At 29.6% G+C, this 25,710-nt stretch overlaps 3 protein-coding genes across 8 annotated transcripts; all 3 read left to right on the forward strand.

The window, feature by feature from the left end:
• Window positions 1-1,467: 1,467 nt before the first annotated feature.
• On the forward strand, window positions 1,468-7,042 carry LOC100801900 (18S rRNA aminocarboxypropyltransferase). 2 transcript variants are annotated; one of them, XM_003525019.5, is made up of 10 exons: window positions 1,468-1,639; window positions 1,722-1,750; window positions 1,830-1,897; window positions 2,255-2,320; window positions 2,629-2,669; window positions 3,488-3,624; window positions 3,903-3,993; window positions 4,383-4,454; window positions 5,788-5,900; window positions 6,709-7,042. In XM_003525019.5, the coding sequence occupies exons 1-10, from the start codon at window positions 1,563-1,565 to the stop codon at window positions 6,828-6,830; spliced, it is 816 nt and encodes a 271-aa protein (XP_003525067.1). In that variant the 5' UTR covers window positions 1,468-1,562; the 3' UTR covers window positions 6,831-7,042. The 2 variants fall into 2 exon arrangements, with proteins under 2 accessions (XP_003525067.1, XP_006580289.1); XM_006580226.4 differs by having other exon boundaries at window positions 1,833-1,897.
• Window positions 7,043-8,662: 1,620 nt separating this feature from the next.
• Window positions 8,663-14,340, forward strand: LOC100802429 (regulation of nuclear pre-mRNA domain-containing protein 1B). 5 transcript variants are annotated; one of them, XM_041015590.1, is made up of 9 exons: window positions 8,663-8,984; window positions 9,337-9,422; window positions 10,764-11,011; window positions 11,225-11,380; window positions 11,520-11,676; window positions 11,750-11,892; window positions 12,016-12,051; window positions 12,882-13,572; window positions 14,065-14,340. In XM_041015590.1, the coding sequence occupies exons 1-9, from the start codon at window positions 8,884-8,886 to the stop codon at window positions 14,235-14,237; spliced, it is 1,791 nt and encodes a 596-aa protein (XP_040871524.1). In that variant the 5' UTR covers window positions 8,663-8,883; the 3' UTR covers window positions 14,238-14,340. The 5 variants fall into 5 exon arrangements, with proteins under 5 accessions (XP_040871524.1, XP_040871525.1, XP_040871526.1 ...); XM_041015591.1 differs by having other exon boundaries at window positions 8,665-8,984; window positions 13,901-14,340; XM_041015593.1 differs by lacking the exon at window positions 8,663-8,984 and adding an exon at window positions 9,072-9,128.
• Window positions 14,341-19,870: 5,530 nt separating this feature from the next.
• On the forward strand, window positions 19,871-20,714 carry LOC102661133 (E3 ubiquitin-protein ligase RNF13). Its single transcript, XM_006580231.4, has one exon. It carries the CDS (start codon window positions 20,016-20,018, stop codon window positions 20,484-20,486), a length of 471 nt encoding a protein of 156 aa, XP_006580294.1. The 5' UTR covers window positions 19,871-20,015; the 3' UTR covers window positions 20,487-20,714.
• Window positions 20,715-25,710: the final 4,996 nt, after the last annotated feature.

Raw genomic sequence — 25,710 nt, forward strand, 5'->3', positions numbered from 1 at the left:
TTTCACCTTTTCCATCCTCTCATTATTATTAAATATGTAAAATATATTTATAATTTATCATGTTATTAAATACTATTATTTATGTATCATATTAAATATTATTTTTTGTTGTAATATTGTATTATAATTATTTTATTTTTAAAATAATATGAATAAATATTTTATTAACCTATTATATATATATATATATATATATATATATATATATATTCTTAAGATACATGTAACTATCTTTTAATTTTTTTTATCCAAAACTTTTCTTTCTAACCTCTCTCTCTTTAATTTTCTTAATCTTTTTTCTTGTTTTATATTTATACTTATATCTATTCCTTAAAATTAGATTACAAATATATTGTTTTAAATTAGTAACCATTTTTAGTGAAAGAATAAGGAGGGAACGGATATATCCAACCCCAAATGGTAACATTTTTATTTTAAAGTTCTATAAAAAATCATTTTTACTTAAAATTCGTATAAAATGAATTTAAATAATTTTATAAATAAATATTTTACTGATTAATATTTGTATGGTAAGGTTAAGATTTCGATAGTAGAAAATAATTTAAATTTTCTACAAATATATTATTTTTAACTTGTAGTTATTTTTAATGATTAAGAATGAGAACATGACATATATACCCGAATATAAATAGGGACAGAAGTGGGTACAAATTAATTTGCTAATTTTTTGACTTAAAAATTTATAAATGATTTTTAAATAGAAATTGTATAAAAAAATTAAAGTAATTTCATAAATAAAATTTTATACTAAAAATTATTCTAAATTCTAATTTAAAATATCTACAAATATACTGTTATGAAGCAATAACAATTTTTAGTCGACATAAATAGGATAAAACAAATATAGTCGACCCCAACTAAGGATGAGGATGAGTATTAAATTTTATTTCTGACAAAGATAAAAAATAAGGATGAGGGTGAGAAAAGACATACACATTCTTGACTTATTTCATTATCATGTCTATTCTCAATCATCACTCTTTTATATATATATATATATATATATATATATATTAAATAATTATAAATTTTGACATGCTTAAAACATCTTTTACTCTTTTAATTATTTTATTTTTTGATTTTAACATTATTTAATGGGGATGAGAAATGGAACAACTTGCATGTTCCTGTTTTGTTCGGTTGCCATCATTATCACTTACACCTTTTTTGATTTAAAATAATTACAAATTTTGATAAGATTAAAATATCATTCAATCTTTTAAGTATTTTATTTTTTGATTTTATTTTTTTTAAATTAAAAAAATTGTTATGGATCAATGGAGGAAAAAAAATCCTATTTTTTTAATATATAAATTTGCATCCCATAAGTTTTCATCTTATTATTTTGTTTTTACCAACCACAAAATATAGTTTAATAACAATTACTTTAATAAATTAGATATGTATTATATTATTTATGTGCTACTAAAGACCTAATACTAAACCCCTCTGGCTGATTCGGGAGAGCCAAAACAATAAATAGCAGAAGCAGCTAGCAGTAACACGTTCGTTCATTGGTGACCAATTTTCGTTTCGCAGGAATGGGGAATAATAGACAAAGGAGATTCAGAGCTCATCGCGCACAATCAAGTCGACACCACCAACAACAACTCTTACTGTAACTTCTTTCCCAATACTTATGCTTTCGATTTTTGATTCCTATTTACGCGGCTTTGCTTATTTATCTAACTGTACTTCAGAGAGGACGATTCCCAAAGCTCTCTTCCAGGTACTCCTCGATTCCATTTTTTTTTAGTTCAAATTTCTTTTTTATTTTCCAAAAAAACATGATATGTTGTTTCTAACAGCAGAAAATGTTGAGGGCGAGGAAGAGGAGGAGGAGCTCACGGAACCAAAAATAAAGCTTGCAATGTGGGTATGCATATAACCGTTTTACTTATTTTAATTTAACCGAGCTTTCTAGCAATCCATTCTTGTCTATTTATTTACTGTTAGGTTTCTTAACAAGTTTCATTTTTCTTTCTTTCATTTTTATCAAAACTTATGGTAACAATCAGTTGGCATTAGATAAAAAACAATAAGAACTTTTTATGGACTTCTGTCATACCTCGGCTCCTATTTCTGTTGGCAAAAAATTATATTAGGAAAAGTTGTTTCAATTTTGTTTGGTATTACTGTATATGTCATCTCTGAATTCAGATCTAATATTCATATGGCATGTAATGTAACTTTGTATTTTGGATGTAATTGGATTTTTGTGATTCTGGCTCAGGATTTTGGGCAATGCGATGCCAAAAGGTGCACTGGACGCAAGCTTTCAAGATTGGGCATGCTAAAAGCAAGTATTTGTTTTCTTTTTTGTTCATTCTATGGTTACCTTTTGCACACATGATTTAGTGTACCGTGTTCATACTTCATACATATTTACATATATAAGCATAAGCATAGAAATATGAATATGTATGCATATATCTTGTATCTGAGGCATTCTGAGTTAATTGGATGTTAGATATCATTGTCATGATTACGTTAGCTATTTCTTTGCCACATAAAATAAATAACACTTTATATTCTATGAAGCTCAAATTGCACTATTTAAAGTAGCTTAATATGTTAGTAGTATTGATTTTGATTGATTTTATACAGGAGTTACGTGTGAGTAATGGTTTTGGGGGCGTCGTTTTAAGGTATTTTGTTGGAAACTATATTTCTTCTCACTATATGCATGGAGAAAATGTTAGTTACTTTTGCCTGAACATGGTTTATCTTGATATAACATGTCAACTGGTTCATGATTTTCATCTACTAGTTGTTAGGGCATTTTCTTGGCTTCTGCCTCTATTAGTTGTGTAGTTTCTAACCTGTCTCTTTCTCGTAATATAATTTATTTTGTTAAAGTTACTGTAGCTCGAAAGCTCTTTGGTTGAGTATTTAGTTTTTGTGCTTTTCTCAAATAATGGATGATAACTAATCATTGAAGATAATAATGTATTTTGACTTTGGACTGTAGGAAGTTGGTTTGACCCCATATACTAGTCTTCACTATTAGTGTTGTTGATGCATTTGTAGCACTAACACCTATTAATCCCTTCATTAAGAACCTGCTCAACAATGCTGTGCAATCGATAAAGCTATATTTTAGCTTGAAAAACACATGTTTTGATTTTTTGAGGTGTTTGATCATAGTATAGAAATTTATGACAGGAGAGGCAAAAATCTTCTTCTAAAGACGAGCAAGCAATTGATGCTTGCTTCTCATAGAAAGCAAAAGAAGAAAAACAAGGTTCACATAAAGTTGTTTCTATATAACAACATTTCTGTCGAATCATTTTTTAAGGAAGCAATTCTTGAAGCAAAAGTTTACCAGCCAGACCAATTAGGCATTACGATGCTATTCTTCTAAAACAATGCATTCTCTTTTGACTGTTAAGTAGCTATCTATTGCAAGTTCCTGTGTTCTCCCCTCCAAATAGTGATTACTGATTTACTGTGATTCTGTTGACAGTCCTGCTGGAAATCAATGTGTCTCAAGAGAAGATTACTCTTTAATCCAGAAGAAAGGATTGGCTGTTGTGGATTGTTCATGGGCACGCTTAGATGATGTGCCTTTCATGAGGCTGCGCTGTGCTGCTCCTCGCCTCTGTATGAACTTAACCACCGACAAGAATATATTCAAAATTTGTTTTATATACTTTGTTTTGCGTGCTTATTTGTTTATACACTTTCAAATATGTTAGTCTATGGAAATATCCATGCTTGGCTCAAGTACTAATGTACTATTGTAGTTGTCTGTGATGCTTAAAAACTCCCAGTACCACTGTATTTAATCTTTTTGCCTTGTTTAAAGGTTGCCTCATTGACAATTTGCCATGGAATGTAATGTAATAATAGTTAGTTTTCATATTTTCCTTTTATTGCAGTGCCATGGCTTGTAGCAGCAAATCCAGTAAATTATGGTCGGCCATGTCAGCTATCTTGTGTAGAGGCTTTATCTGCTGCTTTGACAATATGGTACAAAATGGCCTTATCTGCAGCTACTGACTAGATGATATCTTTTTTCTTTCTTTGGTGTGTTCTATAATTTATTCACCCCCTCCTCCCTGCCCAAAAATTAAAAAAAAAAAACTGAAGTTTGGTGTCAGGAATGTTTTTTGTTGTCTGATTTGCTACTAGATTGTCATTGCTAGAGATGTGCATGATCATGCTATCTCCAAACGGGTTTGTAAATGGAACAATTACAAACATTCAAATAAAAGAATTTGGTCTGAACTTAATTGACTTTGCATTTGCAGCATGTATAATATTACTGTTAACTTGCTTGATTTGGATTAATATTTATTATAGAATATTATCCATTTATCAATTCTATATGGTTAAAGTTCTTTACTATAATCTTGCAGTGGGGAAGAAAAAACTGCAAATTTGTTGCTTGACAAGTTCAAATGGGGCCATGCTTTTATGTCTCTGAATGGGTATATGATATAATTCATTTATATAATTTTGTTATTGAGATTATTTTCACTTCTTATACATTTAGGAGCACAAGTTGAACATCAACATGGCATTTATTTATCCCTACCCATCAAATGAGAAAAGCAACTGGGTACTCGCCACTCTTGGTTTTTTCAAACCTGGAATTTATGATTGTAATTTATTTATTTTTACTTAATTTACACAGCTATCCTTTTGTTCTTTCTGAAGCTTATTTCATCCCTTTTGAGTTGAGTGTATCACTTACATAAGAGTGACTTGTAAATAAATACTGCTATAAAAATCTGTCTTTGTATGTATGAACAGATTCTTTTGTTAAAAATAATTTGGGATATCCGTGTTATCAATTCTTTTAACTATGTAAAATGTTAGAATTGATTAGGCATGTGTAAATAACTAGATAGTTGATACTTGTTAGGAGTTTGGATAGAGTAGGGAAATTTAGTTAGCAACTGTCAGAGTGGTTAGTTAGAAGGGTTAAAATAGGAGGATATAAGGGAAGGGAGATCATTCTGTTTTGTACTAATTGTGAACTGAGCATTATATTTGTGTGAAAGAGGAAACCCTTTGTTGTGAAGGGATTAAACCTTGGAGGAAGATATATCTCCTTTGTTCTGTTCTTCTGCAATCAAGAAATAGAATATTTCTTTTCTTTTGTCTATTTTCTGATCTTGGTTCCAAATAATATGTTAGAACTGTGATTTTATTGATGAATCCTCCAAGGAGGCAATGAGTTCCCTTGAGGTAGAGAAGAATTACAGAAAGAACCTGATAGGAATGTTCGAGTGCCTATCCTTTCCCCTAACCTCTTTCTAACAGACTAACCGAATGCCCTCGCCCTCCTCCTCCTATTCTATGTATACAATTCTTACAAAACTAATCAATTACCACAGACCCATCTTATTGGGCTTGGCTATCCTATTGAGCCTATACTTCCCGTGAGTTTTCCTTGTGTAAGTCTCTCTAATTGGAGGTCTAACATAATACTGATTGGCTATGATTCTAAGGCTGTAAGATAGCATGCCATTGGCTCCTAAATAGCCTCCAATTAGTCCTTTGATTATTCTTGTAATTGATTGTATTCAAGCTATAATTAGGAGATCAAGTGTGTAGTCTAAAACAATTCAATTCATCTATTTGTACTTTCTATATAATACTGAAGTGAATTCAAGGGTTTTGTAGGGAAATACAAATTCATTTTAATTATTAATTGTTTTACTTCCATTCCAGATACTGATTCAGTTGACAAATGTCTCAATTGCATGTGACTTCATAGACTCTTCCATATTGACAATTTTATATTAATTTATGCAGGGAATTACTGAGGGCCTACTCCAAATGCCAAAATAGTGCCGAAATTATTTCTGTTCAAAATGCTTGGCTGTCACAAGAGAGTCAGATTCCAAGGGCTCCTACTGATAGTGAAGGTATGTATTGCTGTAAATTTAATATATTTTTTTTATGCAATGGTGGTCAATGGCCATAACCAAGTTTGCTGGCTCGTGACCTGGGCTGCCCTTTATGGAAACAGCCTCCCTGGTTGTGGGGATAACTCTGGATTCAATAAGGTGGAAGCCTTGTGCACAGTGCAACCTTTTTACCACCTTCGTTTGGCAGTTTTATTTAGTGTGTTTTTGGTTAAAGTTTATAAACTTAAGTTTGCAAAAATATCCCAAGTCTTCTCCCAAACTCAGTTTTCAGGCAAAAATTTACTCTCAAACATACTTTTGAGAGGTAACCAAAGATGACCCCAAACCGATTTTACTTTCATACGTATCTTTGGAACCCTCCCCCTGGAAATCAAACTCACCCTTGGCCTTTTTCTCCTATCTGTTAAACATACTCTATAGTGTCTGTATATTTATTTAGCAAGAAAGGTAAGCCATGACTCTGCTTTTGTTGATCCAAATGTAACGGATATCACTAAATACATATCCGCTGTGGACATAAACTTTTTGCTCCTACATTATCTCTCATTTTTTTCAGAATTTGTTCTGTATGTGCATTGCATAAAATCAATTTTCAAAGGTAGATTGAGCAGAAAGTTGGGCTTGCCAGTTGTCAATGTGTTTTTTTATTGTTTCTTGAAAAGTGGTACATGAAGCCATGAATGTGCTTCTGATGCGTTTAAGTATACTCGAGCTGGTGATTTTTTTTTAAATTGTATCATAAAGATAATATTATCTGGGAATTTTATGCTAATTTGTTTTATATTTTGTGCTGTTGCATGGACAGTTACGACACCTGAAAGTGAGGATAAAATCCAGAACTCTTCCGATTCTGAAGATGGGCTTCCACCTCTTGAAAAGAACATGAATCATTTGAGCATAGCCAATAGTGATGAAGAGAGTGAATAGATGCATTTTACATCTCTAACGCGAAGATGTGTGCCATGCAACATCGCATAGTGGCAAATCATTTTGGTTAACAAAATATATGCGTTGTCGCCATTTTTTATCCCTAAATTTAAATAAGAAAATATGAGCGAGTATCACCTAGTAGTAAGCTGTACACCCTTTCGTCTGACGTCTTATAGTATGTTTGGAATAGAGATTTAGCTTGTGAGCAATAGTTATATGGCGTCAATGGCGATCTTTTATTTTAATGCTGAAATGGAAATTTTTAAGCCACAAAATACTCCAGTGCGGACTTAATGGAAGGTTCAGATCCAAATTCCCTCGAAAACTGGGTTGGCAAGTCTAACGTTCTGAACTCTAACCACGCACATATCAAAGCAGGGTTTTACAACCATTCAAACTTTTCAAGGAAACAACCCAAGTGTTAGTAAAAAGAATCCATGATTAAACATAAGATATAAGTAACAACTAATGACTCAATATTAGAATTAAGTAATTGGGGACCCCAATACGTCAAATAACAAACTGGATTTCTAAACAACCATGGTTAATTTTATAAAAAAAAAAAACGATCTTATAGTTCTTTTAGTGGTGATGGCGAATAACTTGTTTAGGATCTTGTATATTTTAATTATGACCTCGGAAAAATGTTTATCGGATAGCTTATATTTGTTGCATAATGGTAGATCGGTACAAAAGGTTAGCAGAAGAATGTTTCTAAGAATTTTATTTGATTGTTGAGAATGTAGATATACGATATATATATATATATATATATTACATATGTATTCTGCATCTTCCTGCTTCCATGTAAAAAGGTGAAAATATTATATTTTCATGAAAATATTTAAAACAATTTTTTTCTTATCCTACTTCATTTATTTATGTAATATTTTTGTTTTAAATTAAAATAAATTTAAAATCATTCTTAGGAATTAGTAGTATTTTTTACCAAACATTTTTTTTTATAGAAGTAACATTTCCAAAAAATATTATTTTAAAAAATATAATCGTGAAACAAATGTTTCCTAAGTAATTAAGAATGAAATAAATCTCTCTTGTCATGAGTATATTAAGAATGTTACGTGCCACATGAATTTGCTTTCAAGAAATGTATTTAGTGTCAATTAAATATGTACCTTTCTTGTCTTATGTTAGGTTTTATTTAATAATTTAGTCACTTAAGAGTTTGGTAGAAAGGACAGAATGAAAAAGATAAAAAATGGAAGAGAAATAATTTTAAAAAAGAGAATATAGTAGAAATAAAATTGAATGTTGAGTTGTTTGTTTAAAGAGAAATGAGTGGAAATAAAACAGGGGGGAAATAATATTGTAGTTAAAAAAATACAATTATACCCTTAATATAAAGTCACTTGGCTGACAACAACAAAAAAAAACTTGAATAAAAACATCAATGTTTCATGGGTGAAAAGAATGAGACCCATTAATTCAATGTTATTTCTTTTATAAATCTGATGCACCAAACACCAAAACACTATTTCCATTGCCTAAAGCAAATAGGTTGTAATAGAAAATACAATAAAAGAAGAGTAATGATACACGTACGGTAAACGTGAATTTTTTGCATGTGGATGTTTAAGGTTTAAGATTTAGAGATAAACTTAAAGTGGGTGAAATACACAATTTTATTACTTTTTGTTCAATAAAGCCGAATGAAATAATGAATAGGGGAGATCCCAACTTGCCCAAATTCTACTATGGATTGGATTAGATCCATAAATGTTTGAAGAATTAATCACCGAAAAAAAACCTGATTTATACTATAGTATAATCAAACAAATTTGGCATCGATAAAGGAAACATTTATTTAGGCTGAAAATCAGATCGAAAACACTAGCAAGTGTAGGAAATTGATATACAATAAGAATTGTAAGTTTCCAAGATATGAAAATTATAGAAAATCTCCATTCTTCCTTATAACTAGCACTTGATTAAAAATAAAATAAAAATTGAAGCTAAAAAATACTACTACAGTTACAACACACAGTTTCACCAAAAATAAAAAATTACAAGGCACATTTTCTTCCCCAGCATGGCACGAAGGAGAACAGCGTATGTAACATATGCACGAGGTACGGCTTTTAGACAAAGTCGCAGAGTTTGCGCCAAATGGACAAACCAAAGCCCGCAAACGTAAACCTTTAACTTTAACTGCTTCCCTTCTCCTCCTTCTTCTTCTGTAACTCTTCTTCATTCTATTTCTCATTAACATTCATATACCTTCATCACTTTCCCCAAAACGCGGTCGTTTCCACCGGGTCCGGTTCCGCGGCATTGGTATCTCAATTCCCCCTCCTTCATTCTCTTCTTTTGCTTAATTATTCGATTAAATGATGTTTTTTGCTTCGAAACTACCTTCTCTCGTTCTTCCTTTATGTTTCCGTTAGGTTCTAGGGTTTTAGTTTTCTTAGAATTTCTCGCATTTCCTTTTCATCAATTGGTTGTATAGGGTGCTAGGGTTTCGCTCATGTGATTTCTCTCGCAGGTTGGCTGGTATGAATAGCGTGTTCAGCGAGCAGATACTCGCGGACAAGCTGTCCAAGCTCAACAGCACCCAGCAGTGCATTGAAAGTATCCTTTTTTTTGGAAAATTACTAAGAAAATAAGTTGATTAATTTGTTTACTCCATAAATGTTTTTTTTTTTTGTATATATGATATAATTATTTGCTTTGCTTCACCAAATTGGGGTATGTATGTTGCGGGGGGGGGGGGGGGGGGGGGGGGTTGGAACTGTTTCTGTATATGTTGCAATTAATTCTGGAAGGTGTGTGATATTTGGTGTGTTGATTTAGGAAGTGGTCTCGGAATAAATAGCATTGCTGTAATTGGAATTACTGTATTCGTTTATAAATATGCAATTATATCTTCAGGTGTTATGGTAATTGTGAACTAGGTCAATCTTTTCAGTTTGTACGTGATTTCTGGGAAGAAGTAAAGAACTACTGAATTGTGACTGGTTCTGTGAATTACACGTGTATTGTTGCCCTAGAATTGTATGTTATTGCTTCCTTTTCGTGTTTGAATGGCTTGAACATCTTACCAATTTTGTTTTCGTGAAATTTCTGTAAGTTAATATTGTTCTCAGGATGAGCAAAGTAGGAAGATAAATAAAATACACCATAGGCCAAAAACCATTGGACAAGTTCTTGTCAAGTGTGGAAGTAGCACTAGAATTGCTAAGCAACCATAGGACTTGGAGGGAACTTTTATTTGTCAAGTCACATGTTGTACTAAAGTCATGCTAAAAGTTATGGAGTATTATTTAAAATGCAGATGTTTTACAGTGCTTCATGTGATCCATATGCCAATTAGATGAAAAAGTTAATGACCATATTAATTTGATATTTGCAATGAGTATAATTCTTCATAGTTGCTTCTTCTTTGGTTTATATTAATAAAGCTTACATTTTTGCTTCAGCTATGGGAAGTTCTAGAAAGTCTGTCTTGCTTTTAGACCTACAAAGAATTGGATCTTAAACTTTTTAATGGCATCCATTGCCTTCCTGTATGTATTTTTTTTACGTATTTTACTTTTGCTTCTCTCTCTCTCTCTCTTTTTCTATGATTTGGGACCTGCAGTGACACCCACTATTGATCAGAACAATTGCCATCTTGAAAAGGGTTTGTCTAGTGCAGTGGCAGCCCTAGCTTTTGGAGAACTTATTTATCTTTCTTTCACTAAGTCAGATGTTTGATGCATCAAAATTTTATTGCACTCACAGTTTTAAGCTGAACTTGTTAGGGCTTGGCCAATGTAACTTGGAGTGTGAGTTTCTGAATTAGTATTTTTGCATGGATTTTGTCTTAGCTTAAAAGTGATTTACTTTTTCTGCCTACTATTAAGTTGACTGTTTAAAGTGCATGAATTAGTTGTTGATGCCATATACTGTGATCCTTAATTTTTTTAATAGCTTTATCACATTGGTGTATATTTCACCGAAGCAAAGCAGAGCTGGTAGTGGGAACATGGAATAAACAATTTCACAATTCAGAGAAGGTTCAGCGAGTCCCCCTTCTGTATCTTGCAAATGATATCCTGCAAAACAGCAAACGTAAAGGAAATGAATTTGTGACCGAGTTTTGGAAGGTTCTTCCCACAGCACTTAAGGATGTTCTTGAGAAAGGTGATGATCAAGAAAAACGTGCAGTATTTAGACTGGTAAGCCCTTTTTCCAAAGTTTGAAGTTAGTACAAGTGAATACAACCATTGAAATTATTCTTTAGATATGAAGTTGGTGTGGACATAATTCTTCATGCATGGGCTGATACTTCAGATATGGCATATAAATGTTGAGAAATGATTTGCATACCATGATATTGATTTCAATGTTGGCAATTTGATGTATTTAACTTGGTGCTTGCCTAACTTTAGGTTGATATATGGGAGGAAAGGAGAGTGTTTGGATCTCAGGCTAAGAGCCTTAAAAATGTAATACTTGGAGAAGAAGCACCTCCGCAGTTGGAATTCAACAAAAAGCGGTCCCGTTCAGTTAGAATTGTGAAAAAGGATTCTCGTTCCATTAAAACGGTGAGACTGAGGGTCCTTGTGGTTCTTCCCTCCCCAATTTTTTACTCCAACATTTCTATGCTTTTAGATTCTTACATCCTTCAAACTAGTTTGTAATTCTTTTTGCATAACTAACTGTCATGAATTTTACGTAATCCAGAAATTGTCCATTGGAGGTACAGCAGAAAAAATAGTCTCAGCCTTTCATACGGTGCTTAATGAACATTCCAATGAAGATGCAGAGATGAGTAAATGCAAGGCAGCTGTTCATCGTGTGAGGAAGATGGAAAAAAATGTTGATATTGCATGCACTGTTGGTAAGCTATCAATATAATGAAATTAACACCAGAGTTTTGGAAGCTAGCATTCTTATACTCTTTTTTCTTCCAGTAAAGGACCCTAAGCGAAAAACTTTGTCCAAGGAACTAGTGGAGGAAGAAAATATTTTGAAAGAATGCATTGAAAATCTCAAATTAGTTGAAGCAAGTAGAACATCACTTGTTACTCGCTTAAAAGAAGCTTTGCATGAGCAGGCAAGTCATTATGTCCATGTGCTCAATAAGATTTTATATTTTGAATTTTGCAGTTATTTGGTTTCTGGATGATATTTTGAGTCCTGATGCCCTCTTGCAATTGTTTGTGCTTTAATGTATCAGGAATCTGAGCTGGAGAATGTTCGCACTCAGATTCAGGTATCTATTATCATGATTCCTTTTATCAGAAGACTGTCCTATTTTGAGTAGTTTCTTGTGAGATGTAAATGTGATATATTTGTTGTGTATCTAGGTTTTCCACCATTTAATTACCTCTCTTATGTGACTCTTCTTTGTTTATCTGTAAGAGGTAATTGGACGATTATTATGGTAAAGTCAATAAAATGCTCATATATAATGTTCACAGTTGTAAAAGTAAATTAGACCCGCCTTCCCTGAGGTTTACATAACATAGACAAACCCTTGCCTCTTAAAAAAAATATTATACAAATGCCTTCCTTAGTTGATTTTAGATATGTCTGGAACATATTCAAACTGGAGAGGGGAATAGGGGAATTCAGTGTTATCTCTGAAAGGATTAAACATGTTTTTGGTCCCTATGAAATTCATATTTCTGGGCTTAGTCTCTATAAATTTTTTGCCCAGTTTGAGTCCATCCCAAGGACTGAAATTGACAAGGGAAAATAAATGAGGGACCAAAAATGGACAATTTTTATAGGAATTAAAATAAAAAACATGACTTTTTATAACTTATAAGGACAAAAATATTTAACCCTTTCCAAAACTAGAGTGTATGCATACTTTTTATAAACCCTCAAAGGCATTCAATGTAATAAACTCGGTTTAGAAATGGAAAAAACTTTGTTGCACTATCTCACAAATATAAAGTAACTTTGTTCCTGTTAAGCATTAAAGGTCATTTATATGTTGTTGAGTATGCTTTCCTTATGGAACTTTGACATGCTTTTACTGCTGATGATACTAAAAATTTGAATTTTGTGCTGACATATCTCTTTAATGGTATGTAGGTAGCACAAGCACAAGTAGAAGAGGCTAGCTACATGCGGAAGCGACTTGATGATGAAGATTCTTCATATAAAGCCTCAACTTCAACGACTTCAGTTACTGATGTGAATACAAAATCAGAAGCAGCAACTAAGAAGTCAGCTGCAGCAATTGCAGCTGAGGTTGCAGATAAGCTAACAGCTTCTACGTCATCGCAGTTAATCATGACTTCTGTTCTCTCAACATTTGCAGCGGAAGAGGCAAAAAGTGCTTGTCTAACTTCTGAGACCATGTCAAAACCTGAGAAGTCAATACCTATATCAGATCCAAATGTTTTTATGACTTCACAACAGTTAATTGCCACACCAAATCATTCATATCCTTCGGTTTTGGTACCTCAACCCACCTTGCAGAATCCAGCTGCTGCATCACAGGGTCAATATCAAATGCTTTGTAATTCATCCTCCCAGCATTATTTGCAATCAACAGGAGGGGTCATTTCTTCTTATGGTTATGGTAGCATCGCACCATTACCATTGGGGCCACCCCCACCCCATATGGTGGGTCCAATGGTTCCTTTGACACATCAGACAATGCAAATAACTCAGCAGCTGCCTACACCTATAGGTCAGCATCAACCAATAAAAATGACACAACAAGCCCCAGCACCTCCTAATTTCCGACCACTTCAACTGCCAGGAATGGTGTACTATGGTAATCATCAGCATTCTATATGAGACCTGCAGTAACTGGAATTTAATCAAAATGATCTGTTTGAAACAAGCAAAATCTTAAGATTATTTAATTTTGAGCAAACGGTAGGCTCACCGGGGTTGAGTTGGCAAATATGTGGAAGCCAGGCTATTACAACTCAAGATTATAAATGCTTTAAACAAATTTGGTTGAGATTGAGTGAACAGTGAGTTCTCATGAGCAAGGTAGTGTTTTCACAGATATTTTACCAGGAATTTTTTTGATGATAATGTACTTGTATTGTATATACTTGGCTAGTCAAATAATTATTGGATTATATTGGATGAAGGAAACTCTGAGGCAGAGTGTCTTTCTCGTCCCCCGCATATAAATTTGTGTTTGATGTTGTGCTTGGTTGATTGGAGCAACTTTCTCAGTTTTACATCCCTCAACTCTGAGCTTTGTCAATTAGATGAAACTAATTGATATCTAAAGGATGAAATGTGGAACCAGGGTGTCGTTCAACTTCAACAAAACAACAGTCCTTATGCCTCTCCTGTGGTGTTACTGGGAAGAAGGTTGGCACTTGGAGGCTGTATGTTGACCATAGAAGCTCCACCAAGCATGCCGTAAGGGCCAGGTTAGCATGTATGATAGTGTTTGACTGTAGAAGGTCCAACATTTAATAATTAGAGTAGTTATTGAATCAACGGAGACATTTATTGGCAGTTTACTTGTTTGACCATAATTGAATTATGAATAAATTGATGATGATTAAATTAGTTTTAATATATGAATAAATTGAATCAACGGAGACATTTTTAGTAATAAATATTATAAACTACAAGAAACTAAGTCAGGTTAAGTTTTAAATTACTAAAAAGATCTAGTATCTAGCATGTCTTATAAAAAAATCATTAATATTAAAAGGTTAAATAATATAGATTCATATCTAGATCTTGTAAATGAATTTTTATTTGTGTCGATTTTTTTTTTCTATTTAAATTGCTTCTCAGTTCTCATCACTTGTTTTGAATTGTTAGATCAATTTTCTGAGTTATGTATTCATTACCTAACCAGTTTATTAATTTTTCAGTGGAATCAGTCTACTGTTCTATAAACTTTTATTATTTTCATCTTTTAAATATTTTTTTAAGTCATCGCTTTTTAACATTTACATATTTTTCAAACTTTTATTCTTTTCAAATTTTTCAATATTTTTAAATATTATGTTTACATATTTAAATCTTTATGGAAACATCATTATTTTTTAGCATTTGATGCATCCGACATTTTCATATTTTTTAAACTTTTAGTCCTTTCAACTTTTGCAATATTATTAAACATTACTTTTACATATATAAATTTTTTAAAAATATTTATCTTGTAAGTGTTATCGTTTTCAACATTCATATTTTTTAGGGCATTGTTTTACTTTTTCCCATTTTTAAACTTTTAATCTTTACAACTTTTAAAATATTTTTAAATATTATTTTTACACATTTAAATAATTTTTATACGTCATCTTTTTTTAAAAAAAATTTATTGCTCTCAACACTTTCATATCTTGTCTGACATTACTCTTTTAATTTTTTTTTATAAATTTAAACTTTTTCATATTTTTAATTTTTTTTCCTTTCAACTTTTGCAATATTGTCAAACATTAATTTTACGCAAAATTTAAAAAAAAATCTTTATCACGTAATTTTAATCGTTCTCAACATTTCCAAAATTTTCAAAACATTATTTTATTGTTACTTTTCATATTTTTAAACTTTTTAAATTTTATTAAACATTATTTTTACACATTTAGTTACTTTTTAAACATTATCTTTTTAAAAACTTTTATTGCTTTCAACATTTTCATATGTTTCAAGACATTATTACTCTTTTAATTTTTTATATATTTAAACTTTTTTTTTAAAAACTTTTTAAATATTGAAATTATTTTTTAAACATTATTTTTTTAACTTTTATTGCTCTCAATATTTTAATATTTTTTACGACTTTACTCTTTTAATTTTTATTCTTTTCAACTTTTTAAATATTTTTAAACATTCAAATAATTGTTTAAACATCATATTTTTTTAACCTTAATTGCTCTCAACATTTTCACATTACTCTTTTAATTTTCATGTATTTAAACTTTTGCAATATTGTTAAAATTACTTTTAAGCATAAACTTTTTAAAAATCTTTTTCTTGTAAATTTAATCGTTTTCAACATTTTCAAATTTTTCAAGACATTTTTTTAACTCTCTCGCATTTTAAAACTTTCATTCATTAACTTTTTAAGTATTTTAAAAGTAAATCATTTTTTAAATCTTTTATTGCTTTCAACATTTTCATATTTTCAAGACATTACTCTTTTAATTTTTATTCTTTCCAACTTTTTTAAATATATTTGAACACTTAAATCAGTTTTTAAACATCATTTTTTAAAACTTTTATTGCTCTCAACATTTAAACATCATCTTTAAGTTTTCATATATTTAAACTGTTTCAATAATTTTAAACATGATCGGTCAATTAGACATAATCGATAAGATGACTTTTAAGATAATTTATTATAGAAGTTTATAAAAATTAATAAACTTACCATTTATGATTTGTATAAATTAAATTAGTATAATTTTATCATTCGTCCTTGTATAAATTAAATTAGTATAATTTTATCATTCGTCTTCTTATAGGATAGCTTACTCCATATATAAATATGAATTGTATCGTGAAAATGTTAGTTCGATTCTATCTTTTATAGTTTTATTTAACATAACCCAATTGGGTTGAAAACATTACGTTGAGCCAGTTCAATGGCATAGTTCATTTTATTTATTTTTTAAATAATATTTTAGGCCTAATTGAATGTATATATTGGTTGTTCTAGTATTGAAAAAAAAAAATATGATCTCGTCTTTAAAATTTACATAATAATATTTTGTGTAAGTTTTATGTTTGTCTTTTTCATTAAAGCTATTAAAAATTAAAATCTTATAAAAAAATATTAAAACAAGTATCCATATTTTTTTTTGGGTGAAATCCATTTTAAGTATTTGGACTGAGTATTTACAGATATTGTCATAGGACTGAATCTAAAATGTATATATTTGAAAAAATAGAAGCAAGACATGTTGCATGACAACTTGACACTTCAATTCATAGCACCAAATCGTAGTGTGTAGGAGTTTATCGAACTAGTGCGTCCCACAACAGTAACACATGTGTTTGGTTATAAAGTGACATATATAGGACTCAACTATTGCCAATTAATTTATGAATTTTCAATAAACAAATTTTACATTACATTCTATGAATTTTAATTTTTTTAAATTTACTTTTAAATACCATTTTTAAAAATGTAGCGTTTAATTTTTAAAGGCTAAATGAACTATTTGAATTTTTAATTTATTTTTTTCAGTTTGATTCTTTAGTTTTTTAAAAAGTTAATTTGGTATTTTATCTTCTTTATTTTTTCAATTTATTCATTTATCTTTTTTAAAAAATTATCTGATTTTTTATCTTAATTTTTTTAGTTTAGTCCTTCCGTCTATTTAAAATTGATATCATCAATCATTTGAAAATGAACTTTTTTTTTTAATTTTTCTCCCTTTCCCTTCATTTCATTTTTAACAAAACAAATTTATTCTTAAATGATTAACAATGTTAATTTTAAACGAATTGAAAGATTAAACTAAATAAAAAAATAAATAAATGATCAAAATAAGTTTTTTAAAAGATAAAAGGGTTAAACTGAAGAAGAAAAAATAAGATAAAAGATTAAATTAAACTTTTAAAAAGATAAAAGATTAAACTAAACAAAAAAAAGTTAAATAATCAAATAAGTCATTTGAACATTTTTAAAATAATGTTTTTTATTTTTGTTCCTATAAAATTTCATGAGTAGTTTCCGTCTATATATTTTTTTTCGTTAGCAATATAGTCCGAGTCATGAACTTCGTTTTTTAGGTGAAAATTTTTGTGAACAATTTTAGTTCTTATAAAATTGTGATTTTTTTTTCATTTTATCATTAATTTTTTTTTGTCTTGTATAAAAAAAAAATTAAGACCACCTTTATTATGGAACGGAGAAAGTAACAAGTTTAGTTTACCAAAAATGAACAAATTCAGTTTATTTAAGTAACCTATTTTTAGTTTTTAATAAAGTCTTTGCACATTTCCAAATGAAGGATCTAGCTTGAGGTTGAGATAAAACTTTAGATTTTTTATTTAGCTAAATGCCTTTGACTTTGTTGAAAAGTATTAGCAATACTTTCTAAAATATCCCTCCTAACATGCTTTATTATTGATTAAAATTATTTTAAACAATGAATTCATAAGTGAGACTCATCAAATATGAAGTATGAAATGAGATTTAATTTTTTATTTAACATAACCCAATTGGATTGAAAAATCAGTTAAGCCAGTTTATTGGTCTATTTGTTTTTTTTAAAAACAATATTTTAATATTTCAATAATTTTGTTGCCTAAATGTTGATTTCTATATATTGGTTGTTGCACTGAAAATGTATCATCTCGTATTTAAATTTTACAAAATAATATTGTGTGTAAGTTTTATTTCTGCCTTTTTCTTAAAAGCTATTTAATAATTAAGGTCATATAAAAATTATTAAAGTAAGTATCTATGTTTTTTTTTTGGTCGAAATCCATTTTAAGTAATTGGACTAAGTATTTACAAACATTGTCATAGGACTGAATCCAAAATGTATATTTTTGGAAAAATAGAAGCAATACAGGTTAGATGACAACTAGACACTTCAATTTATATCACCTAATCGTAGCGTGTAGGAATTTATTGAACTAGTGCGTCCCACAACATGTGTTTGGTAATAAAGTGACATAGGACTGAAATATTTTCAATTAATTTATGAAGTTTCATTAAAACAAATTTTATATTACATTCTATGTATTTTATTAAAAGAATTCATATAATAATAATATCATTTTTTTAGGGATATATAATAATAATTAATTGTAACTTAATCTGCCCAAATTCTATATATTCCATTAGATTCTGTACGTCACATTACATTGCATTTTATACAAAAGAAAAGTAAAGACATTCCTTTTAAAACAACCAATAACCGAAAAATAGTTGTACAAACAATAATTACATAACCTGGAAGTTCTTTCTTAAGTTCAAATAATAATAATAATTACACAAACAAATGTTTGCGGAAATGTAGCTACGCCCTCTGAAATAGTGGTAGTTGTCCACTTTCCTACCTGGGATGACATGGGACCAAGTTATATAGTCACAGAACAAACAATAACAGAAAAAAAAAACTACTAATAAAGAACACAAGTGCACATTATCTTATATATACATTCCTTTTATAGAGAACGGGAAAAAAATAAAAATATTTTTTTAGTTGATATTCCCCCATATAGAAACATTATTTTCATTTTAATCATTTATAAAATAAATTGTGAATACAAAATGAGATTTTAAAAAATACTTTTGTTACCAATAAATAATAAATCCTCTATATTGCTATAAAGAATTTTTATATTATCGTTCAATAAAAAAATTAATACATATGATAAATTTATTATTTTTTATAATAATAATTAATTTAAAAGTTACACTGTTAAAAATAATTTTATTCATTTAAATTTTTTTACTGATGGTAAATGTTTTCCAAACTCTTATTATTTTCTTTGTATATTTTCAAAACAAAAGCATAAAATAAAATATATTTTATAGTAGAACAAGACTTAGAAATAATTCTTTTAAAATCTTTTTAGTATTGTTTTCCAATTAGAATTGGAGTGACTACTTGAAAACCTATACTTACATTCAATGTAAACATTTATCATACGGATTATAGGGATAAAACTCCAAATCTAATTGGAAAATAATACCAAAAACATTTTATGGATTGCATCTAAGTTTTATCTAGTTTTATAATTTTAAAGGTGAAAATATTTCAACTAAAAAAATATCGAGCATGTGAATTAATTAATACAAGTTGCTCTAACTTAAATTAATGATCTGAAATACAAATCCTAAGTATTAGTTGTAATAAATAACTAAGGCATGTTTGTATGAACTTCTTCAAAAGCAGTTGTATAAGAAGAAAATTAGAAAAAAAATGAAAAACTTTTTTACAAGTTAAAATTAATTTATGCATAAATTAAAATTAATTTTAAAGAAACTAATATGAAAAAAATAATAGTTTACTTAAGCATTCTAGCTTTCAGAATTTCTTTTTCTTATTTTCTTCTACAAATATTTCTGAGTTTATCTATACATATCTTTATTTCATAAAGAATACATGTGGTGGGTATGTATAAAAAAACTAGACGACACGCCTCTATTTATAAGTTATAAATGAGATAATTGTGCGCCTGGGAGCATTCATTGTTTTACAAAGGAAAAAAAATTGTCGTGCGTGCATTGAAGAACTGATTTAGCATTTAGCTAGAAGTAGTAGAAGCCAAGCCATGACGTCTGTGTATGAGTTCTTGTATCAGCTTTATGCCAAGGCAATAGTTCTATTAACATACATGCTAATACAACTTATCTTCATCATCCAGTACCTTAAGTCAGATACACATCCAATTTCCACCACCCAATACCTCAATTTCATCGAAGAGAAGAACCCCACTATTCAGTTCAATAGAAGATTGAAGGCAGAACACATAGATTGCAGAGTGTGCTTATCTGAATTCCAGGAAGGGGAGAAAGTGAGGAACCTCAATTGCAGACACACATTTCACAAGGATTGCTTGGACCAGTGGTTGCAACAATACTGTGCTACTTGCCCACTTTGCAGGAACAAGGTGCTCCCAGATGATGTTGTGGCCAACTACAACCTGCTTCAGAATCAGGCAGAATATGATGGGAATGATGACCAGCTTATCTTTTTGTTATCTGCATTAAGGGGTGGTAGCACTTTGCGCAGATATCTCTGATCTAGTTCCATAAACTGATGTATCTATTAGTCTTTTAGATTCAAGGTTATATATAGTAAAAGAAAGATTCTAACTACTTTCCCTGCTATATATTCTGCATAATACCTTGTTTTTTACTCTTTGAATTTCGGTTTGCTAAAATTTGGAAACGATTTTAGTTTGATGCTTCGGAGTCCACATCGAAATATCCCAAAACGGAGATGTATTTGAGCAGGCTATTTTTTTTTTCTTCTATCGAAAATTTAAGGAGAGGGGATAATGTCTCAGTTCAAGACAAGGAAAGTTGCGAAAGCTTTTGGCCTCAAACAATATTTACAGAAAAATTTATATTTAACTTATCCCAAAGAAAGGGGTAAGGACTGAGCTTAATAATCTTTATCTTGCTCCACGATCAATCAACCCCTTAAAAGTTATGTATATCATCATATTCCCATGGAGTAAAACCCAAGTTGTTTTGTTCAACTACAACTGTAGTATTGTACAAGTAGTAGTACTAGTAGATAGACATTGAAATTCTACCAAGACCCTCCTTAATACAATAATAAATGGGTAGGTGAAAAGGTTAAATGATTTGTTCATGCATGTACAAGTGACTCCTCGTATTATTGGTGGTGACAATCTCAGAGGTTAGACAGAGCAACCTTTTAAGTCCCCACAACGCAGAGCTAGTCACATGCAAGAGCACAGGAATTGGCTGTCTGCACTCATTTTAACTTTTAACCTCCCAGGTTTACACAGTACAACTACTATGCAATTTTTGCATAATTAAGGAGAAATGAACAGTTCCTGCAAATTTGAGAAAGAAAGTTGATTGAGTGAGTATAGCTTCCCACAACACAGACAAAAATAGTTATAGAATTAGAGTGGTAGTGTTCGAGTTGTTGACTTGTCAGTGTTGCTTTTAATGCATAATAGCTTATCATTATCTCCTAATTTTCCAGGCAGGACCACACTCATTTTCCTTCTCCCTTTATTTGCTACTGTTTCACCTGCGTAGTAAATACGGTTTTGGGTACACTAGGATAGCTTGGTACATATGTACCATTGTACAAGTGCAAATTCAAACCTTGCATTATGGAGCTCCACCCTTTTTTTGAACTTTATATGGTGGCCAACAAGAAAAATTTACGTCTCGGTGTTTGGATTCGTATTAGATAATTTAGAATTAATTTTGAATTTAAACAATTTTAGATCACTTTTTACGTAAATGGAAAATTTTATAATAACTTTTTTCACAACTAACTTTGTTTAAGAGGTTATATACTTATTAATCTATTTAAAAGATGAGGCTAACTAACCTATTTAAAGTTAAGTCTACTCACATATTTAAAGCTAAGTTTGACTTCGAAGTATATTTTGAAAAAAGAATCAAGTCAAGCATTCAAAAATTGTATTAAATATATAGATTAGTCTTGTGATTTGAATTTGGAAAATGGAAACGCCAAAATTGAAGATAACTTTGTTTAAGAGGTTGAGATGTATTCTTCTATCAAATGTTTAAACGATATTTTATGGATTTTGTGTAGGTTTTAAATCAAAAGTAAAGTGTGTGTGTAATTTTCTTAAATCTAAAAAAAAAAAACATATGTAATTTTCTTAAATATAAAGAAAAATATGTGTAAGTTTTTCAGAAAGAGAAAAAAACGTACATAATTTCCTTAAACATCATAAAAGATATGTGTAATTTACTCTAAAAAATACCATAGTAATTATTTAAAAAAAATTAAAATATAATTTTCATCTTTATTTATATTTTAAGTTTTAATTTAATCTTTTAAGTTTAAAAAAATTCACCAAAATTTTTTATTGTGTTTATTAGAACAAATTAGTTTTTTTTTTCAATTTTTACACTAACGATATTAATTTGACTAATGTGACATATTTTATAATTTGTCACGTATTACCAAATTAAATTAATGTGAAAAACTAATGAAATAATCAATTTTTTTTAGAGACAAAAGTGAAAATTTTAGATTTATTGGACTAAACTAAAACCTAAAATATGAATAAGAAATCAAAATTCTATTTTAGTCATCGAAAAATAGCACAGTAGATTATGAAGTTTTCAGTAGAATCCCTTCATGATTAAGACTACCAATATAAATGAAACTATCTATTTGTAAATTATTTAAATTTGATTGCTTAAATTTCAATTTGAAATTTAACTTAAGTATTTAAATGAATTAAACCTAAATTTATAAGCTTAACATTAACAACTCAAAGAGAACTTGTTTACATATATTGCGTGTGTGTGCATGTATAAACTACCAGAAAAACGCATATTAACGTCAACTACGTCTACTATAATCATCAAAACCTGTCGCCAGTGGCTATTTTAGCGTTGATCAAACAACAATTTTGCAAAGGATGTCAACAAAAAGGACAAAAAAAAAAAAACATTGTCACGACTAATAGTGTATTTCTATTGATAGAGACGCACTTCCACGCTGAAGCCAAGGCACCACTGCTAAGCTCCATGTCTTCTAACAAGCTTGGTGTACCAAAATAAACCAATTCAGTTTATTTAAAAATTTTGAAAACTGAAAATTATTATAAAAATATTTTTTAATTTACTTTTAAATACCATTTAAAAACTTTTTTACACTTAATTTTTAAAATAGTATTTTTTTTTATTTATTTTAGTTCCTATAAAATTTTACAAACACTTTTAGTCCTTACATTTTTCCCGTTAGAAATATTGTCCTAGTCATTGACGTGAAAAAATTTGTGAGCACTTTTAGTCCCTATAAAATTATGGTTTTTCATTTTATTCTTTGAAATTTTTTCTTATCTCTAATTTTTAGGGACTAAAATGATAATTTTATAAATACTAGAGTATCAACTTTTTTTTAATTCAACAGCGAAGATTATGTTAACGGAGGAAATTTCACTGTGAAAAATGGGCGGAAATTGTAAGAACTAAAAGTACTTGTAGAAATTTATAGAGACTAATATGAAAAACATGCTATTTTATAAGGATTGAAAATAAAGTAAAACCTAAATGACACTACCAAAATGCCACAAGATATATTAAAATTTATAAACTCAAAGGCCTATTTTGGTTAGATAAACTTTTAAGATGGTCAAATAATTTAGCAGCTATCCTAAAAGTATTGCCAAGCACAATTGAAGTAACTTTCACGAAATGCTACAAACTAATGAAATTAATTATAAAATTGATTTGGCAGTAAAAAACAAAAGATGGAAAAAGATGTCATGTATTTGAATTTTCTTCAATCATTAATAAAAGTTAACAAATTAACATTAACCGATTAAAAAAACTAATGAAACAAATTATTGAATACAAAATATTTAATGAACATCTAATATGTTATCCAACATTTAGGGAGAAAAAAAAATATAGAGATAATAAAATTTATGATATATTAAGAAGAGAGAAATAAAAAATAAAAAAATATTAATAAGATGTTTAAAATAAAAGAATGTCTATGTATGATTGTTGTTATTTAATTATATTAAACTCTTTTACATTTTTAACACTTAACATTTATTATAAGCACATTTATTTTCACCTAATAATTATCGTGAACTTTTATTCTTCAAGAACATAAATCTGCCACGCGAAGCAGAGTTAGCTGAGCAACTTGAATTTAGTAGGGCCAAGGGGATGCATAGCTATAAACTTTTTAACTTTGAATGGGGGCCATGGGACACTTGTACTGCTTTCATATGCGTTCAAATTGTCTGGACCACCAAGGTTTTTTTTTTCTTCTCTTTTTCTCTTTTCTTTTAAAAAAAAAAACGATATAGATCTTACCGAACAGACTCTAATAAAGTGTGTTAGGGAAATATGTTGATTTGGAATTTACTATTAATTTTTTTTTTATAATTTACAAATATACATAAAAAAATATATGAAGTTGTTAAGATTTCAACTACTAAATATCCTAATTAATGGTTATTGTTCTGTATTTTATCTTGCAAAAGTGCATTCCAAGTGCCTTTTATGTAAAAAATTATTATAGAGTGTATGAGATCATCTGATTTCTACCAGTCTTCATGTGATAATGATATATTATTAACTTTTTTATAAATTAAAAAAAATAGATAATTTATTTATCACAAAGAAATTAGTCAGAATTTTATAACTCTGAACCACGTAATAATTTCTTCTTGCTCTTGTTTCCTCTCGGTTTATGAATGGAAATTCTTCAAAAAAGGTTTGAGGGGGAGGTGGTGAGGTAAATTGCTAGCAAACTATGATCTTTATAATTTTTTTATTTTCAAACTGTGTCTGTCGGTTCCCTATTATTATTAGCCCCATTAGGCGTCGGTTGAAGAACGTACGACAAAAGCAAATTATCGTTAAAATGTTCAGTCGAGATAATAATGCATGCATTTGCATGGGATATAATCATTGTTTACCAAGTGACAATGTTTTCCACTATTCATAATTTCATATCACTCGGATAGTTATGCGGATTTAACTATGTGCCTTTCTTGGTTTAAAGAGACAATTCAATGCAAGGTTATATTATAAGCAACTTTTGCGGCAAATCATTCAATGCATGCACCATTTGGTGGCCATCTTTTTCGTTCTGTTTCGATTGAGCTGAGCAGTGTTATGAACTGAATTGTGAACCCTTTCTTCCCAAAAATAACTGCTTGCCCATCCCTTTAATTTAAGTGTCCAACCACAAACGGAAAAATTGCACGCTCCATTTTCGAAAAATAAAAGTTCTAGTGTATCACCAAACTGTCAATTTGTTGTTGTAGTGTTAATGAAGGAACCCACTTGTTTGGTAACACCTATGTTACGTTGGTTTTACTTTTTATGTTGTCTTTGACATTAATTTCTTGTAATAGTAGATCTCCGTGCTAGAAATTTTACAAGATCAATGAATTCAATTTTTTTAAGGTATAAATTTTACATGATCAGCGAATTTAATTTGATAAGTGTAAAACGAGTAAGATTGTATACGCAGAGTAAATAGGATTAAAATTGGATTGAATTTATCTGAAAGTCAATAACAATATTAACGTGTGGGTTAAATTTAAATTTGTAACTTTCATTGTTCCTTTTTCGTCTATATTTTTTGTTTGAAATCGGCAAATTTCGGAAGTCACTTTAAATTTTGACCGATCGAAAATAAGTTTTTGTTAAGTTTTTTAAAACATACAACACAACAAAATTTTATTTTTGTTGTATTAAATATTTAAAAGAAATGCTAGACACACTCTTTTGAACATATTTTCTCTCATT

The sequence above is a fragment of the Glycine max genome, chromosome 5, assembly GCF_000004515.6.
Source record: "Glycine max cultivar Williams 82 chromosome 5, Glycine_max_v4.0, whole genome shotgun sequence".
Taxonomy (NCBI): domain Eukaryota; kingdom Viridiplantae; phylum Streptophyta; class Magnoliopsida; order Fabales; family Fabaceae; genus Glycine; species Glycine max.

Bases quoted from the DNA above. Each gene is read 5' to 3' on its own strand.
- LOC100801900 (XM_003525019.5), top strand. From the start codon at position 1,563: ATGGGGAATAATAGACAAAGGAGATTCAGAGCTCATCGCGCACAATCA. The intron at 3,994-4,382 runs GTACAAAATGGC...ATAATCTTGCAG, and splicing joins TCTGCTGCTTTGACAATATG to TGGGGAAGAAAAAACTGCAA. The intron at 4,455-5,787 runs GTATATGATATA...TAATTTATGCAG, and splicing joins GCTTTTATGTCTCTGAATGG to GGAATTACTGAGGGCCTACT.
- LOC100802429 (XM_041015590.1), top strand. From the start codon at position 8,884: ATGGCACGAAGGAGAACAGCGTATGTAACATATGCACGAGGTACGGCT. The intron at 9,423-10,763 runs GTATCCTTTTTT...TTTTTTTAATAG, and splicing joins CACCCAGCAGTGCATTGAAA to CTTTATCACATTGGTGTATA. The intron at 11,677-11,749 runs GTAAGCTATCAA...TTTTTCTTCCAG, and splicing joins TGATATTGCATGCACTGTTG to TAAAGGACCCTAAGCGAAAA.
- LOC102661133 (XM_006580231.4), top strand. From the start codon at position 20,016: ATGACGTCTGTGTATGAGTTCTTGTATCAGCTTTATGCCAAGGCAATA.